The 19,372-nt window shown below is 42.0% G+C and overlaps 1 protein-coding gene across 1 annotated transcript; it reads right to left on the reverse strand.

Moving 5' to 3' along the window:
* Nucleotides 1-1,428: 1,428 nt before the first annotated feature.
* Tas2r38 (taste 2 receptor member 38) lies at nt 1,429-2,424 on the reverse strand. Its single transcript, XM_052172840.1, has one exon. It carries the CDS (start codon nt 2,422-2,424, stop codon nt 1,429-1,431), a length of 996 nt encoding a protein of 331 aa, XP_052028800.1.
* Nucleotides 2,425-19,372: the final 16,948 nt, after the last annotated feature.

The raw sequence follows: 19,372 nt of genomic DNA on the forward strand, positions 1-19,372 counted from the left end.
CCTCAAAAGGATGCATGAGCTGTATCATTTTGGCTACATAATTTTCTGTGGCCTCAAAGTGCTTCAAATGGTGTCTTTAAAAAGTCATAGAGAACATGAAGACATCACAAAGATAATATAATTCAATATAATTCAGATAATACTCAAATAAAAAGAGAAAGAAAAAAAGGAGGGATTACCCTTCCTTCTTCTCTTTCAGACAATATTCCACAAGTATAGTAGGGAGACATGGAGCCAACAGGCAGTGATGTACTTTGAGGGCATCACACCATCTAACTCAGACAATAGGGTACCAAGGGGAGTGAGTTTTGATATTAACTATACCATAGATTGCTGAGGGAGCTCTAGAAATGTGACATCTAGGTCCATCTTCAAATATTTGATTTTGCTGGCTTAAAATGTGGCCTAAAATGTTTCATTATAGTTTCTCAAGTGATTATCCTTGGAATAATGAGTGGGGGTTAGAGATGCTGAAGGAAACTTTAAACGATGTCCACTCCACCAAGGAAGTCTTGGTCATTGCAGCTGAAGAAAAGGCTTGTTTGCTTGGAAAAACATAAGAATCGAATCTATCAATAACAGAGGCCTGAGAAGAGAAAATGCTCTTCAATTACATCCACACAAAAGGAAAACCTTCCTTCCTGGGAGCTCTGTGAACTGACCCCTCTGTTAGACTTAAATATCTGACCTAAAACTTTCTCCCGTGAATCTTTAGATCTGAATTTTGGAAGCCTTCCTGGTTCAGTTCCTATGCAGGAAGAGAGAGAGCCGGATTTTCCCAGTCCTGCCTTGCTACTCAGCCTCTCTGGCAGACTGCCTGATCAGACAGAGGAAGGCACCTGGGCAATCAGGAGGAGTACAGCTGATGTTCTGTTAGCCAGAGCTTGGGCAGAGCAAATATCTACCTCACTCCTCTGTGAAACATGTAGAAGTATGCTTTGGATTCAACATATTTTCAAAATGAACCCTGGTCATGGACCCCATTAGAGTTTTTATATAGCACACTTTGAAGCAGAGGATATGGCATAGTTGTTTCTGCACAATTTTCTTTTTCTCATCTCATGTTTCCATGGGAACCTTGGGGTCTGAATGATCGCTATGGCAGTAACTATTTTCATGTGTGATTTGAGTACGTGTTCTTTTAGAAAAGAAGACTTTCCACGGGGCACCTTAATCAATAATGAGCTTCAGTGGGGAAAGGATTTACAATGAAGCACTCATTGTTTTGGAGGGGGATTCAGTTTACCAAACACATCTAAGGAGCCAACACTCTTATATTTGCTTAGACCACATAGTTTTAGTTGCTTTATTAGAGAGTCTGTTGACATCAAGGAGAATGAATTATATTGAGTTAGATTTTATGGAAGAAACTGTAAAAATTTATGAAGAATTGGAAGTGTATTTGTGAGGAGCATATTTAATGACTTATCAGCGTGCACTGGGAAGTACCTTGTGGACTCTTCTCACCTTCTGCCTGCTTTGAAGCCAGAGTAGCATTGTCTCTATAGCCCCTCTCAGCTTGGCATTGCCTGATATCAGGATGGCTGCATGTCCAGAAGGACAAGCTGCCATCATCCCTATACAAACCATGACTGCCCCCTTATTGTGCCACAGCACCAGTAAGGGTATTGTTATCATAGCAGCACAGAATGACACCACATAAAAACAGAGAAAGGAGACCAGAAATATGATGGCTCTGATGTGGGCCTCAAGGCTGGGGTCATGAGAGCCTCTGGTTTGGGACTTCATAGTGCTCATGTGACTTCCCAGGGAGATAACCAGCACTCCAGAGGAGACCAGGAAAGCTAGAGAAGGGGGGACGGAGCTCACATTGCAGAAGATGAACGAGTAAAAGAAATTGAGTTGTGCAATTTGCAAGTTGAATTCTGTGTTGTTCCTGTGTAATATGGATGTGACCATGGAGTGAGATCTGCTAAAAAAGTCCCACAAGCAGAGGGCAGTGCAGATGCAGGAGAAAAGAAGAGTAACTAGAAGCATCTGGAGAAATCTCCTGGAGACCCAGCTTGCTACGTGGAGAGGAAAGGTGTGAGAGAAGCGGACAATCTTGGAGCAGTAGAGCAGGCTGAGGCAGGCAGCAAGCCAGAGGCTCACTTGGTTTGCAATCATCCAGAGAGTGAGGATGGCTTGGTAGCTGCGGCTCAGCGGGTCTTTCATCTGCTGGAAGCAGGCGAGCTGAATAGCATCGAGAAGCAGAAGGCCCTGCAGGAAGAGCCGAGTGGTGCTGAGACACAGCAGTACGATGTCGCAGTTGTTCAATGGCTGCTTCTTTACCACATCCCAAACGTTTACCAAGACAATGAAGGCATTGGCTAGGATTCCCACTGCAAACTCCGTGACTGAAAGGAACAGAAATGAAATCTTGGCTTCGTAGGACACAGTTAAGACGGGAGTCAGAGTCAACATGATGCCCCTTCTCTGAGAAACTAACCCAAAACTCCGATTTCACCCACCAGAGCAGGAAAGGATATCTTTTGAACCGAGAGTTTTCCTTCGCAAGGATTCCAAGTCTTGCCCAGATTTTTTAGCCTAGAAACAAAAATCCCCAGTAGGAAACTTGGAGGGGGTGTTGTCACTTTACAGTATCTTGTGACTTGGCATGAAAGCTTATGGTAAGGCAGGAGCAATGATGGCTCTACCTCTTGATTGGAGCGAAAGCTTTGAAAATCCCAGGTGTTACCTACAACAGCCCCACCCCCGCCCCAAGTCACATTGCAGCAACGGGAATGTAAACCAGATTGAGTTTCAGTTCCCTAATCGGGCAGGGTCTGGTTTTACATGCCCACATGGACCTGTGGTACAGAGAAGAGGATGATTTGTTTATGGGCCCACGGACACTGCCTGTAGGCAAAAACAGACCTCGTAAGTGAATTAGGCTTTGAAATGGGGTTTCTTCACATTTGCATTTCTCATTTCACAACTGAGGCCTGACCTACCATAAGCATACTTTAATATGATTAGGTGAATGTTCCTACCCAAGACTTCTGAATCCTCACCCTCCATAATGTACGGCCAATTCAATCTACATAGCACGATCCCCGTTGAGGAAGGGGACCACCCACCCATCTCAAAAAATTTAACCCAGAATCGCTCCTGTCTAAAGGAAATACAGGGACAGAGAGTGGAGCAGAGACTGAAGGAAAGGTCATCCTGAGACTGCCTCACCTGGGGATCCATCCTATGGGAAGACACCAAACCCAGATACTATTGCTGATGCCAAGAAGCGCTTGCTGACAGGAGCCTGTCCCCTGAGAGGCTCTGCCAGAGCCTGATCAATACAAATGGGGATGCTTGCAGCCAACCGTTGGACTGAGCCCGGGGACCTCAACCGAGGAGTTAGGGGAAGGGCTGAAGGAGCTGAAGGGTCTTACCTGGTATCAATGGGAAGGGAGGCTCTTGGTTTTGTGAAAGCCCAATGCCCCAGCATAGGAGAATGCTAAGTGGTGAGGCGGGAGTTGGTGGGCGGGTGGGGAAACGCACTCATGAAAGCAGTGGGGAGGGGGGCAAGGGGTAAGGGGTTTGTGGAGGGGAAACTGGGAAGGAGGTATAACCTTTGAAATGTAAATAAATGAAATAACCAATAAAAAAAAAAAAAACAAATCAGTAGGGCAGAGGTAAAGAGAGGGCAGGAAAGTCACAGTAAGAAACAATCTGATCCTAAAAGGATTGAGCGTTGGCAGGAAACAGACAGGGTGGTGACATCCTGGAGGAGACTGGAGGCCCATGGCGGAGAGCGTGGCGGCAGAGAACAGCACTTCAAGGGGGACAGAGAAAAAGGTTGCTTTACAAACGAGGGAGCCAGGCTGGCCTGCAGCAGGAAGAGGTCAGGCCATGCTGGGGCCAAAATGACTTCTTTGGCTTTTTGTGTGACTTAAAATATAAAGTGGCCAGTGTCTGGTTCTCTTTCTAACTCGTCCCTCATACATGGAGAGCTGCTCCCGTCATTTCCCTAGGGTCAGGCAGATGTAGCATGGCTTGGGTCACACTCATGGGAAAGGCTGGAGTGAGTACCTCCTCTCAGCAACTGTGAAGACTGGGAAGGAATCTCTGCATTTCTGCTCTTTTGGGGATACGTAGCCCTACCTGGGGTACCACACGATACTGGGGGAAAACTGGGATCCCCTCTCATTGTTAGTCTGTTTATTATGAGAGTAAAAATGGACTCAGAAGGAAGCTTGAGGACAATATTATTAGATTTAAAAGACCTCCCCCCTGCCCCTCTGGTCAGGAAACTGTTGCATTAAGGAAGTTGGAGAAGAGGAAGAGAAAACTAAGCCCTTTGTTAGCACATGGTGGAAGATGGCAGTGCTGAACTGCTGCAGATGACAAGAGTAAGTAACCTCAGAGTGTTCAGGAAAGCATGCCCAGACCACAGCCAGTATCCAAGAAAGATAAATAAATAAATTAAAAGAAAACAAAAAAGAGCGAAGAAAAGAAGAAAAAACGGTTACAGATTTCCAAGTTAGAAAAGCAGTCAGGCTTAACCCAGCTACATGGTTATAGCTCTATAAGCTGCTGAAACTGAATCAGGGAGGAAAAAGCACATCATATTATTAAGGAAATAATTATCCCTCCAGTCTCTTCTGGTCAGAGGACATAAGTCAGCCTTCCCAGGAGCTGCTTTCTACTACGTAGCTGACAGGTGTAGCTGAATTAACTTATGTTTTATGTAGTTTAGGCAGAGGTAGATTTCATTCTTTTTTTTCCCCCTTTGTAAAATTTTCTATATTCTTTATTTACATTCCAAATGCCTTTCCCTTTCCTGGTTCCCCCCTCCCCATATGTCCCATAAGCTCTCTTCTCTCCACCCATTACCCAATCACCCCCCTCCCATTTCTCTGTCCTGGTACTCCCCTACAATGCTGGATCAAGCCTTCCCAGGACCAGGGCCCTCTCCTCCCTTCTTCTTGGACATCATTTGATATGTGAATTGTGTCTTGGATGTTCCAAATTTCTAGACCAATAACCGCTTATCAGTGAGTGCATACCATGATTGATTTTTTGAGACTGGGTTACCTCACTTAGTATGATGTTCTCCAGTTCCATCCATTTGTCTAAGAATTTCATGAGTTCATTGTTTCTAATGTCTGAATAGTACTCCATTGTGTAGATATACCGCATTTTTTGTATCCATTCCCCCGCTGAGGGACATCTGGGTTCTTTCCAGCTTCTGGTTATTATAAATAGGGCTGCTATGAACATAGTGGAGCGTGTATCCTTATTACATGCTGGGGAATCCTCTGGGTATATGCCCAGGAGTGGTATAGCAGGGTCCTCCAGAAGTGACATGCCCAGTTTTCTGAGGAACCGCTAGACTGATTTCCAGAGTGGTTGTACCAGCTCGCAACCCCACCAGCAGTGGAGGAGTGTTCCTCTTTCTCCACATTCTCGTCAACACCTGCTGTCTCCTGAGTTTTTAACCTTAGTCATTCTGACTGGTGTGAGGTGAAATATCAGGGTTGTTTTGATTTGCATTTCCCTAATGACTAGTGATGTTGAACATTTCTTAAGGTGCTTCTCAGCTATCTGAAGTTCTTCAGGTGAAAATTCTTTGTTTAGCTATGTACCCCATTTTTTAATAGGGTTATTTGGTTCTCTGGAGCCTAACTTCTTGAGTTCTTTGTATATATTGGATATTAGCCCTCTGTCGGATGTAGGGTTGGTGAAGATCTTTTCCCAATTTGTTGGTTGCCATTTTGTCCTTTTGACAGTGTCCTTTGCCTTACAGAAACTTTAATTTTATGAGGTCCCATTTGTCAATTCTTGATCTTAGAGCATAAGTTATTGGTGTTCTGTTCAGGAACTTTCCCCCTGTACTGATGTCCTCAGGGGTCTTCCCCAGTTTCTTTTCTGTTATTTTCAGTGTGTCAGGTTTTATGTGGAGGTCCTTGATCCACTTGGAGTTGAGGTTAGTACGAGGAGATAAGAATGGATCAATTCGCATTCTTCTCTTATGCTGACCTCGAATTGAAAGCACCATTTGTTGAAAAGGCTATCTTTTTTCCACTGGATGTTTTCTGCTCCTTTGTCAAAGATCAAGGGACCATAGATGTGTGTGTTCATTTCTGGGTCTTCAATCCTATTCCATTGGTCCACTTGCCTGTCACTGTACCAATCCCATGCAGTTTTTATCACTATTGCTCTGTAGTGATGTTTGAGGTTTGGGATACTGATTCCCCCAGAAGTTCTTTTACTGTTGAGAATAGTTTTACCTATCCTGTTTTTGTTTTTTGTTTTTTTTTTTTTTTGTTATTCCAGATGAATTTGAGAATTGCTCCTTTTAACTCTATAAAGAACTGAGTTGGGATTTTGATGGGGATCACATTGAATCTGTATATTGCTTTTGGTAAGATGGCCATTTTAACTATGTTATTCCTGCCAATCCACGACCATGAAAGATTTTTCTGTTTTCTGAGGTCTTCTTCGATTTCCTTCTTCAGAGACCTGAAGTTCTTGTCATACAGATCTTTTATTTGTTTGGTTAGAGTCACACCAACATACTTTATATTGTTTGTGGTTATTGTGAAGGGTGTCATTTCCCTAACTTCTTTCTCAGCCTGCTTATCCTTTGAGTATAGAAAGGCAACTGATTTGCTTGAGTTGATTTTATAACCAGCCACTTTGCTAAAGTTGTTTATCAGCTCTAGGAGTTCTCTGGTGGAGTTTTTTGGGTCACTTACATAGACTATCATATCATCTGCAAATAGTGATAGTTTGACTTCTTCCTTTCTAATTTGTATCCCCTTGACCTCCTTATGTTGTCTAATTGCTCTCCTAGGACTTCAAGTACTATATTGAAAAGATATGGAGAGAGAGGGCAGCCTTGTCTAGTCCCTGATTTTAGTGGGACTGCTTCAAGTTTCTCTCCATTTAGTTTGATGTTGGCTACTGGTTTGCTGTATATTGCTTTTACTATGTTTAGGTATGGGCCTTGAATTCCTGTTCTTTCCAAGACTTTTAGCATGAAAGGATGCTGAATTTTGTCAAATGCTTTTTCAACATCCAATGAAATGATCATGTGGTTTTTTTCTTTGAGTTTGTTTATGTAGTGGATTGCATTGATGTATTTCTGCACATATTGAACTGTCCCTGCATCCCTGGGATGAGGCCTACTTAATCATGGTGGATGATCGGTTTGATGTGTTCTTGGATTCAGTTGGCAAGAATTTTACTTAGTATTTTTTACATCTATACTCATAAAAGAAATTGGCCTGAAGGTCTCTTTCTTTGTTGGATCTTTGTGTGGTTTTGTTATCAGCATAATTTTGGCTTCGTAGAATGAGCTGGGTAGTGTTCCTTCTGTATCTATTTTGTGGAATAGTTTGAAGAGTTTTGGTGTTAGGTCTTCTTTGAAGGTCTGATAGAATTCTGCACTAAAACCATCTGGTCTTGTCGTTTTTTTGGTTGGGAGATTTTCTAAGATCCCTTTTATTTCATCAGGGGTTATGGGACTGTTTAGATGATCTATTTGATCCTGATTTAATTTTGGTGTTTGGTATCTGTCCAGGAAATTGTCCATTTCCTCCAGATTCTCCAGTTGTGTTGAGTATAGGCTTTTGTAGTAGGATTTGATGATTTTTGAGTTTCCTCAGTTTCTGTTGTTATATCCCTCTTTTAATTTCTAATTTTGTTAATTTGGATACTGTCTCTGTGCCCTTTGGTTAGTCTGGCTAAGGGTTTATCTATCTTGTTGATTTTCTCAAAGAACCAGCTCCTGGTTTTGTTGATTCTTTGTATGGTTTTCTTTGTTTCTACTTGATTGATTTCAGCCCTGTGTTTGATGATTTCCTGTCTTCTACTCCTTCTGTATGAATTAGCTTCTTTTTGTTCCAGGGTTTTCAGGTGTGCCTTAGGCTGCTAGTGTATGCTCTCTCCATTTTCTTTTTGGAGGCCCTCAGGGCTATCAGCTTTCCTCTTAGCACTGCTTTCATTGTGTCCCATAGATTTGGGTATGTTATATCTTTGTTTTTATTAAATTCTAAAATGTCTTTGATTTATGTCTTTATTTCTTCTTTGACCAAGGTATCATTAAGTAGAGTATTGTTCAGTTTCCATGTGTATGTGGGCTTTCTGTTGTTTTTGTTGCTATTGAAGACCACTTTTACTCCATAGTGATCTGATAGGAGTCGTGGGATTAGATCGATCTTCTTATATTTGTTGAGGTTTGTTTTGTGACCATTTATATGATTAATTTTGGAGAAGGTGCCATGAGGTACTAAGAAAAAGGTATATATATTTGTTTGCTTTAGGATGAAATTTTCTATATATATCTGTTAAATCTAATTGGTCCAAAACTTCAATTAGTTTCACTGTGTCCCTGTTTAGTTTCTGTTTTCCTGATCAGTCCATTGAGGAGAGTGGAGGGTTGAAGTCACCCACAATTATTATGTTAGGTGCAATGTGTGCTTTGAGCTTTAGTAAAGTTTCTTTTAAGAATGAGAGTGCCCTTGCATTTGGTGCAGGATTGAGAGTTCTTCTTGGTGTATATTTCCTTTGACCAGCAAGAAGTGTCCTTCTGTGTCTCTTTTGATGACTTTAGGTTGAAAGTCAATTTTATCTGATATTAGAGTAGCTACTCTGGATTGTTTCCTGAGACCATTTGCTTGTAATATTGCCTTCCAGCCTTTTACTCTAAGGTAGTGTTTGTCTTTGACACTAAGGTGTGTTTCCTGTATGCAGCAAAATGTAGGGTTCTGTTTAAGTATCCAGTCTGTTAGTCTATGTCTTTTTATTGGGGAATTGAGTCCATTGATGTTAAGAGATATTAAGGAATAGTGATTATTACTTCCTGTCATTTTTGATGTTATTTTTAATATTTGATTGGTTATCTTCTTTTGGGTTTGATGAAAGAAGGTAACTATCTTGCTTTTTCCAGGTTGTAGTTTCTCTCCTTGTATTGGTGTTTCGCCCCTATTATCTTAGGTAGGGCTGGGTTTGTGGAATGATATTGTCTTAATTTCGTTTTGTCATGGAATATCTTGGTTTCTCCATCTATGGTGATTGAGAGTTTTGCTGGGTATAGTAGTTTTGGCTGGCATTTGTGTTCTCTTAGAGTCTGCATGAGCTCCGCCCTAGGATCTTCTAGCTTTCATGGTCTCTGGTGAGAAGTCTGGTGTAATTCTGATAGGTCTTCCTTTATATGTTTCTTGCCCCTTTTCTCTTACTGCCTTTAATATTCTTTCTTTGTTTAGTACATTTGGGATTTTGATTATTATGTGACAGGAGGTATTTCTGTTCTGGTCCAGTCTGTTTGGAGTTCTGTAGGCTTCTTGTATATTCATGGACATCTCTCTCTTTAGGTCAGGGAAGTTTTCTTCCATAATTTTGTTGAAGATATTTGCTGGCCCTTTAATTTGTAAATCTTCACTCTCATCTATGCCTATAATCCTTAGTTTTGGTCTTCTCATTGTGTCCTGGATCTCCTGGATGTTTTGGGTTACAAGTTTTTTGCATTTTGCATTTTCTTTGACTGTTGAGTCCATAGTTTCTATGGTATCTTCGGCATCTGAGATTCTTTCTTCTATCTCTTGTATTCTGTTGTTGATATTTGCATCTATGGCCCCTGATTTCTTCCCAAGGTTTTCTATCTCCAAAGTTGTCTCCCTTTGTGATTTCTTAGTTGTTTCTACTTCTGTTTTTAGATCCTGGATGGTTTTGTTCAGTTCCTTCACTTGCTTGTTTGTGTTTTCCTGTAATTCTTTAAGAGATTTTTGTGTTTCCTCTTTCATGATTTCTGCCTGTTGACTCAAGTTCTCCTGTATTTCTTTAAGTGATTTTTGCATTTCCTTCTTATTGGTTTCTATCTTTTGACCCATATTCTCCTGAATTTCTTTAAATGATTTTTGTGATCCCTTGTAAGGGCTTCCAACTTTTAATCCATTATCTCCTGTATTTCTTTAAGAGATTTATTTATGTCCTTCTTGTGTTCCTTTAACAGCATCATGATCAGTGATTTTAAATCCAAATCTTGTGTTTCTGGTGTGTTGGGGTATCCAGGACTTGCTCTTGTTGGAGAATTAATTGGGTTCAAATGCTGCCATATTGCCTTGATTTCTGTTAGTAACGTTCTTACATTTGCCTTTTTCCATCTGGTTATCTCTGGCGTTATTTGGTCCTATTGTCACTGGCTAGTGCTTGAACCTCCTGTGAACCAGTAAGGCTATTTTTGCACCACTGGATGACTGGGTTTCTCCTGGCACAGATTGCTGATGTGCTGCTCTCCTCTTGGGTGCCGTTGGAGCCCTGATGTGTCCTGCCCCAAGCAATGTTATACTCGGGTTGTTTCTGTGTACCTGTTGCTGCTCGTATGCTCCGTCAGGGAGTGAAGATGGCAGTGGGGAGCTCCTCCAAGTGCCGACTACTGGTAGATTTCATTCTTTTGACTAGGAAGACATAACTTTTCACTAGTAGCCCTCAACAGAATTCTGATCAAGGTTTTTATAACATTCTTCACTCTGAAGAGGTAACACTAATGCTGTTCAGGAGATGGCTGAAACTGGGAAATGAATATAATTCTTTCCACCATGAATATCCAGAGACCTAGTTCCAAAGCCATTTGCTGGAAGGGGTTGGTGTCTGGACTGGAGTTTCAGTCACATGGTCATGTAGCGCTGTCAAGCAAGGAAAAGATAAACCAAAGTGCCCCCGCCCCCAGCATTCCTGCTCTGAGAAACAAGAACATTTCACGCTTCTGGACAAAGACAACAATGGATTGTTCAGTTTTTAGTTCCCTGCTCTTAAAATGACTAGTTAATTCCCATCTCCTATTCTAATCACAATTTACACACACACACACACACACACACAAATACAAGGGACTAAAATTAGGAGTTCATAATCCTCTCCTCCTAGCTTCTCCCTTACAAACCCCCATTATCCCCTCCCATTCTCCTCAGAAAAGGGGAAGCCTCCCTTGGGTATCACCCCACACTGAGACATCTAGTCCCAGCAAGGCTAAACACATTCTTTCCAATTGAGGCCCAACCAGGCAGTCCAGTTAGGGGAAGGGGATCCGATGGCAGGCAACATAGTCAGAGACAGCCCCAGCTCTAATTGTTAGGGGACTTACATGAAGACCAAGTTGCATGTCTGCTATAAATATGTAGGGGGACTAGGTTCAACTGCACATGCTCTTTGGTTGGTGGTTCAGTCTCTCTGAGCTCCCCCTGGGCCCAGTTTGTTTGGCTCTGTAGGTCTTCTCCTGGATCCTTGTTCCCTCTGGCTTGCTCAAGTCTATCCCCGACTCTTCCACACGACTCCCAGAGCTCTGCCCAATGTTTGGCTGTGGGTCTCTGCATTTCTTTTCATCTGCTGCTTGATGAAGCCTCTCAGGACACAGTTATGCTAGGTTCCTGTCTGCAAGCATGGCAGAGCACCATTAATAGTGTCAGGGATTAGCTCTCCCCTGGGGTGGGTCTCAAGTTGGGGCAATTATTGGTGAGTCATTCCCTAAATCTTTATGCCTGTGCAACTTGAAGGCAGGACAAATTTCGGGTTGAAGGTTTTGTGGGTGGGTTGATGTACCCTTCAGTTCACTGAAAGTCCTGCCTGGCTATGGGAGGTCACCACTTCAGCCTCTGTATCCAGCCACTAGTAAGAATCTCAGCTAGGGAGGAGAAGAGGGAGGGGTGCTGCCATCAGGATATAAAGTTAATAAAGATAAATTATTGTGAAAAATAAAATTTTACGTAAGTAAAATATTTTATTTCTGTCATTTTAAATGAAATATATATTATGTATTTTTTCAAACTATGTATTTGGTTTACCTAACTTACACAGTTTTATACATTTTAATTACAAGTTTGAAAGGCAAAAACAAAACAAAATAAAACAAAACAAAACAAAATAAATAGTTCATAATCCTGCCACTTGCCAGGACATTCTCTATTGCAGAGTCAAGCTCAAAGTCCGGCTCACATTGTTGAGCCCCACTAGGTGGCACCAGACAACTGTGACTTCTAGAATTCCCAGTGTTCTGGCCCAGACATTTACTTTAATATAGTCATAATTTGTTCCTATAATTTAAGTAACTAAACTCTAGACGCCGCGTAATGTATTATGTATGGTTCATTCAATTTTCTTTAATTTCAAATGTCCTTGCAAATTCTACTTCTAATTTGTTAATGAGACAGCAGAGGTTTCAGAAAGGTCAAATGTTCAAATATCTTGGCCCAAGTCACCAAACACAAACGTGAGAAGCTAGGATTCAGGGTTGGTATTCCTTCTCCAAGTGAGAAGGATGCCCTGCCTTGAGAGGATGAGGACGTCTGGCAGCGTTCTTTGCTCTCCGTCCATTTTTAATATGTATTAAGAATGGGTGAAGACTGTCCAGATGGCAAACAAGCTATTGGGAAACAACATCAGGGCAACAGAGGAAGGAGAGAGATAGTTCAACTCTGCTCTCAGAGTGTTGGAAAAACTGAGTCTGGGTAGGTTCATATCTCTTCAAGAGACCATGGCTGAGGAAAAAAGCAGGAGAATCTCAATAGACTTGCTGAAACAAGATGCTTGTCCCCATACAAGGTTAGCACAGGTATTAGTAAAACGAGACATTGAAAAGAAAACTCTGCAGGCTCCCTTTAGATCTGGGATGAGGTCTTCTCTTATCACTGCTTCTGGACTACCTGTGTCTTTTGTGCTGTCATCTTTCTGTTTACACAATGGGTATAGCACTGCCATAGCTGAATTCAGATGTCTGTTAGGAACTAATAATTAGGTTAGGAACTAACCTATTGTGTGGCTATTTAGAAGGCACCCAGCCCATGTATGCTCTTTGTTTGGTGGCTTAGTGTCCATGAGCTCTGAGGTGTCTGGGTTAGTTAATACTGTTGGTCTTCCTATAGGGTTGCCATTTCTTTCAGCTCCTTCAATCCTTCCCCTAACTCTTCCATAGAGGTCCCCAACCTCAGACCAATGGCTGACTGGAAGTACCTTCATCTGTCTCAGTCAGGTACTCATAGAGCCTCTAAGAGGACAGCCATGCTAGGCTCCTGTTTGAAAGAGCAAGATGGCATCAGCAATAGTGTCAGGGTTTGGTGCCTACTGATGGGATGGATCCCAAGTGGGGTCAGTCACTGTATGTCCTTTCCTTCAGTCACTGCTTCATGTTTGCCCCTGTATTTCCTTTAGACAGGAACAATTTTGGGTCAAAAAAATTGAAGATAGGTGGGGGCCCCGTCTGTCCACTGGGGCCCCTGTCTAACCACTGGAGGTGGTCTCTTCAGGTTTCATCTTCCCACTGTTGGGCATTTAGGCTAAGATCATCCCCACTGAGTCCTGGGAGCCTCTCATATCTTAGATCTTTGGGACTTTCTAGAGGTTTCCTCCACCCCCAACTCCCCACAGCTGCATATTTCCATTCATTCTCCTGGTCCTCTGGGCTTCTTTCCTGTCTCCCCCCATACCTGATCTTGTCCCCCTTTTCTCTACTCTTCTCCTCTCCCATACTGGTCCTTCCCTTCCTCTTCCTCCAGTGATTATTTTGTTCCCCCTTCTAAGTGGGATTGAAGCATCCATACTTGGTCCTTACTGCTTGTTTAACTTTATAAGGTCTGTGAGTTTCACCTGTACTTTTAAACTAATATCCACTTATCAGTAAGTACATACCTTGCATGTCCTTTTGGGTCTGGGTTAACTTACTCAGGATGATATTTTCTAGTTTCACACATTTGCCTGCAAAATTTATGATGTCCTCATTTTTAATGGCTGAATAATACTCCATTGTATAAATGAACCACATTTTCTGTATCCATTCTTCAGCTGAGGGGCATCTAGGTTGTTTCTAGCTTCTGGCTACTATAAATAAGGCTACTATAAACATAATGGAGCATGTGTCCTTATGGTATGGTGGAACATCTTTTGGGTACATACCCAGGAGTGGTATAGCTAGGTCTTCAGATAGAACTAGTTCCAATTTTCTGAGAAATTGCCAGACTAATTCCCAGAATGGTTGTACCAGTTTGCAATCCACCAGCAATGGAGGAGTGTTCTTGCTCTCTACATCCTTGCCAGGATGTGCTGTCACTTGAGTTTTTAACGTAGACATTCTGATTGGTGTGAGGTGGAATTGCAGGGTCATTTTGATTTGCATTTGCCTGATGACTAAGAATGTCAAACATTTCTTTGAGTGCTTTTCAACCATTTGAGATTACTCAGCTGAGAATCCTCTGTTTAGCTCTGTACCCTGGTTTTTTAATTGGACTATTTGGTTTTTACAGAAAGTCAAATCAATCAATGGAATGGAATTGAAGACCCAGAAATAAACCCACACACTATGTACGCTTGATCTTTGACAAAGAAGCAAAAGCCATTCAATGTTAAAAAGAAAGCATCTTCGACTAATGATGCTGCTCTCACTGGTGGTCGGCATGTAGAAGAATGCAAATAGATCCATATTAATCACCTTGTACAAATCTCATGTCCAAGTAGATCAAGGACTTCAACATACGCTGATCTACACTGAACATACACACTGAATCTAATAGAAGATAAAGTGGGAAATAGCCTTGAAGTCATTGGCACAGAGGACAATTTCCTGAGCAGGACAGCAATGGCTCAGGCTCTAAGATCAACAATTGACAAGTGGGACCTCATGAAACCGAAAAGCTTCTGTAAGTCAAAGGACACTGTCAATAGGAAAAAACAGCAACCTACAGATTGGGAAAAGATACTTATTAACCATACATCCAATAGAGAGCTAATATCCAAAAATATATAAAGAACTCAAGAAGTTAGAATCCAAAAAACTCATTCTTAAGAAGTGGAACTTGCTAGTCTCCACTTTAACTTACAACATCAGAAACCTAAAGGTACAGCCCCATAGTCTGCACTTAGCAAGCCATCTGGGAGATTCTGATGTACACTGCACACTTACATTTGAAAAGCACTAAGATATAGAGGGAAAGAATTTTAAAAGAAGCTCAGCAATGACCACCCACTCTGCAGGAACTAGGACATGGCTTGCACACTGGACCTTTCTTCAGGATCCATGTTGTATTCTTTTTTTTTATTGGATATTTTATTTGTTTATATTTTGAATGTTATCCCCTTTCTTTCTCTGTTTCCCTTCTGCAAACCTCCTATCTCATCCCTCTTCCCCCTGCTTCTATGAGGGTGCTCCCACAACCACTCACCCACTCCTGCCTCCCCACTCTGGCATTCCCCTACACCGGGACATTGAGCCTTCACAGGACCAAAGGCCTCTCCTCCCATTGATACCTGACAAGGCCATCCTCTGCTACATATGTGGCTGGAGCTATGGGCCCATCCATGTGTACTCTGGTTGGTGGTTTAGTCCCTGGAAGCTTTGGGGGGGGGTTGTTGGTTAATATTGTTGTTCTTCCTATGGGGTTGCAAACCTCTTTCAGCTGCTTCAGTCCTTTCTCTAACTCCTCCATTGGGATCCCTATGCTCAGTCCAATGGTTGGCTGCGAGCATCCACTTCTGTATTTTTCAGACCCTGGCAGAGCCTCTCAGGAGACAACTATATCAGGATCCTGTCATCAATTACTTCTTGGCATCTGCAATAGTGTCTGGGTTTTGTGTCTGTACATGGGATGGATCCCCAGGTAGCGCACTCTTTGGATGGCCTTTCCTTTAGCCTCTGATCCACACTTTGTCTCTGTATTTCCTCCATTGAATATTTTGTTCCCCCTTCTAAGAAGCACTGAAGCATCCACACTTTCTTCTTCTTTCTTCTTGAGCTTCATATGGTCTGTGAATTGTATCTTTGATATTCCAAGCTTTTGGGCTAATATCCACTTATCCATGAGTACATACCATGTGTGTTCTTTTGTGATTGGATTGCCTCACTCAGGATGATATTTTTTAGTTCCATCCATTTGCCTATTCTTCATAGAGTAAAAAGAGCATTTTGCAAATTCATTTGGAATAATAAAAAAACCCAGGATAGCAAAAACTATTCTCAACAATATAAAAGAATTTCTGGGGAAATCACCATCCCTGACCTCAAGCTGTGTTACAGAGCAATAGTAATAAAACTGCATGGCATTGGTACAGAGATAGGCAAAAAGATCAGTGGAATAGAACTGAAGATCCTGAAGTAAATCCACACACATTATGGTTACTTGATCTTTGACAGAGGAGCTAAAACCATCCAGTGGAAAAAAGACAGCGTTTTCCACAAACAGTGCTGGCATGTAGAAGAATGCAAATCTATCCATTCTTAGCTCCTTGTACTCAAGTCCAAGTGGATCAAGGACCTCCACATAAAACCAGAAACACTGAAACTTATAGAGGAGAAAGTGGGGAAGAGCCTTGGGCAGAGGGGGAAATTTCCTGAACAGAAAACCAGTGGCTTATGCTTTAAGATCAACAAATGGGACTTTGAAAAATTTCAAAGCTTCTGTAAGGCTGAGGACACTGTCAAGAGGATAAAACAGCAACCATCAGATTGGGAAAAGCTCTTTACCAACCCTACATACCACAGAGGAATGATATCCAATGTATACAAAGAATTCAAGAAGTTAGACGCCAGAGAACCAAATAACCCTATTAAAATGGTATACAGATCTAATTAAAGAATTCTCAACTGAGGAAACTCAAATGGCTGAAAAGTACCTAAAGAATTGTTCAAACATCCTGAGTCATCAGGAAAATGCAAATCAAAACAACCCTGAGATTCCACCTCACAACAGTCAGAATGACTACGATAAAAAACTCAGGTGACAGCAGATATTAGCAAGGATGTAGAAAAAGAGGAACACTCTTCCATTGTTCATGGGATTGCAAGCTGGTACAGCCACTGTAGAAATCAGTCTGGTGGTTCCTCAGAAAATTGATAGTAGTACTATCTGAGGACCCAGCTGTATGACTCCTGGGCATATACCCAAAAGATGCTCCAACATATAACAAGGACACATGCTCCACTATGTTCATATCAGCCTTTTTCATAATGGTCAGAAGCTGGAAAGAACCCAGATGTCCTTCAACAGAGGAATGAATACAGAAAATGTGGTATATTTACACAATGGAGTATTACACAGCTATTAAAAACAATGACTCCATGTTGTATTCTTAGATATAGGGATTATTTTTAGTTCACTTGAATGCTTAAAAAATGAGATCCAATGGAGCTGAAGAGATCCTTTGCAGTTTAAGATGACTTGTTCTTTCAAAGGACCCAAGTTTGTCTCCCAGCACTCATGTCAAGTGGCTCACTACCACCTTTCTCTCCAAGCCTGTTTCTGGCCTCTGTGGGCTCTCTTTCACATACATGGGGCATTTACTCATACAGGCATGAATACGTATCATATATGCATACAGATAAATATAATTACACAAATCACTTTGGCTGGGTGTGGTAATACATGTCTTTAATCCTAACTCTCAAGAGGCAGATACAGGCATATCTCTGTGCAGGCCTACCTGGTGTATATAGTGAGTTCTAGGCCATCCAGAGCTTTACAGTGAAATTCCAACACAGATAGTGACAGATATTCAGCTAGGAATTGAAGGATCTTTATTGGTTTTGAATATTTTATAGTTCCCAGGGTCCTAGAAGCTCTCTGCGTTATTGCTTTTCTGTGAGGTATGTAACAGTGAAGGGATGGAGTGAGTTTTGTTCTTGTCTAACCAAGCATAGTGCTGAGGTAGTAGTCTGCAGCACTTACAGTTGGAGCACATGGTTAGCCCAAACAGGGTCCAGTGTGGTGAGTAGTACCAAGTGTCTATGTGAAATGAGCCCTCTGCTTCATTACTGACAACCCCTTTGTTGGATACACGAACTTTCCCAACTAGCAATAAGATATGTATTTCTTTTCTTCCACATAATAGTTGATGGTATGCAAAGATTATCAGGTGAGACATCTTAGAAAGTTCTGACACCTTTCTTTTTGTGTAGAAACTTGGCTGTTATGATTGGAGACACCCATTAGAGGAAAGACAAATATCAAACACTCACCCTGATACCCTAGATTCCTCAGATTCCAGAGCAACTGAGTGCAGACCAGCAACTTCTGTCTTCCAGGCTCTTCATTGTATGATACCTGAAAACTCCCTGTCTCTGAGCCATGATGTTTGAGTCACTATTACTGGAAGATGAACGCCAATGCTAACTAATCTGATATGCAATCTAACCCTTGGAACTCAAACATTCAGAGTGGAAAGAAGGATGGAAAGAAGGAGGTGGGTAGGAGGGACAGAGGAGAACTATACATTGCTCAAATATTTGTAGAAAGAGAGAAAGAAGACGTACCTTGTGTTTAAGAAGTGTCCAAAATCTATTTGACTATTACAGCATGTGAGACCAGGAAATGGAATGAAGAGGTGAATTTGATTCCTAAGTTTGCCTGTCACAATGAATCAGAAAAGGAGGAACATGAGTGGAAATAAAAGATGCCTTTAGTTCTTCCATTTTAAAGCATATCACTTCATCACACATAATTGTCAAAGGGCTGTGGACAAAGCCATACTAGTATGCTGTGAGGTTAAGTATTCTCTCACATCTTGCTCTTATTTATTTTACTCTGTCCTTTATCCCCAATTACTAATTAATCCTTTTCCCAAATTTCTCGAGGTCTTATGTGCAGATAGCATGGATATGGTGCAGTTGTCACACAGTACAGACTTCAGTTGTGTGTTCTTAGATTAGGTCCTATGCAGCCAGTAATGATACCAACATGAAACCTTATGATTAGAGGCATAAATAGGCTCACTTTCTTTGGCAGGGGCTGTGGGTAGATGTGGTTCCACATTTTGCCCTGCTGCTGGGATGTGGAAACTCTGATGGGCAGACAAAACCTTCTAATAAGCCAAACTGCATTTATTCTGCACCACAGTAGGGTGCTGGGTTCAAAGGAAGCACCAATACACCACTCAGGGGGTGGGAAAACATAGTCTAAGATGTGAGAGGCAGAAGCTGGGGTGTCCTGACTCCCTGGCATCCAGTCACCACTGGAAAACACACAGAAGAGCCAGGAATGGAGGGTTGGGGGGCCAGGAGCCTGCTATTAGGCTGGGCCAGGGCTTCTCAGACTCCAGGAAGTCCAGACACTACTGGAAGTCCCAGGGAGCCAAGAATGGTGGAGGCCCGTGGGCTGAGGATGAGCCCAGGGCCACAGGTGGAAAGGATGTGGAACCCTGGCTTAGTTCAGCAGTGTGATTGTCTGGGAGCACAGAGGGTCTTCTGAGGGAGACTTAAGCTCTGACTCCCTAGAGGAAGGCTTTCTCCATGCTCCCTGGTTATTGACTGTTCATTATGGAAAATGGGTGCATACTAACTCCTTAGGGTGGACCAGAGATTACATACCTCTTTCAGGAAGGAATGCCCAGAAAGGGAAGCTTATTGGCTAAGTCTTCATTAGTGTGGAGAACTCTGTTCTGATTTATGTGACCA

The sequence above is a fragment of the Apodemus sylvaticus genome, chromosome 2 (assembly GCF_947179515.1).
Source record: "Apodemus sylvaticus chromosome 2, mApoSyl1.1, whole genome shotgun sequence".
NCBI classification, from domain to species: domain Eukaryota; kingdom Metazoa; phylum Chordata; class Mammalia; order Rodentia; family Muridae; genus Apodemus; species Apodemus sylvaticus.

What these genes read in the sequence shown, in the direction of transcription:
- Tas2r38 (XM_052172840.1), bottom strand. Translation starts at nt 2,424, where the DNA reads ATGTTGACTCTGACTCCCGTCTTAACTGTGTCCTACGAAGCCAAGATT.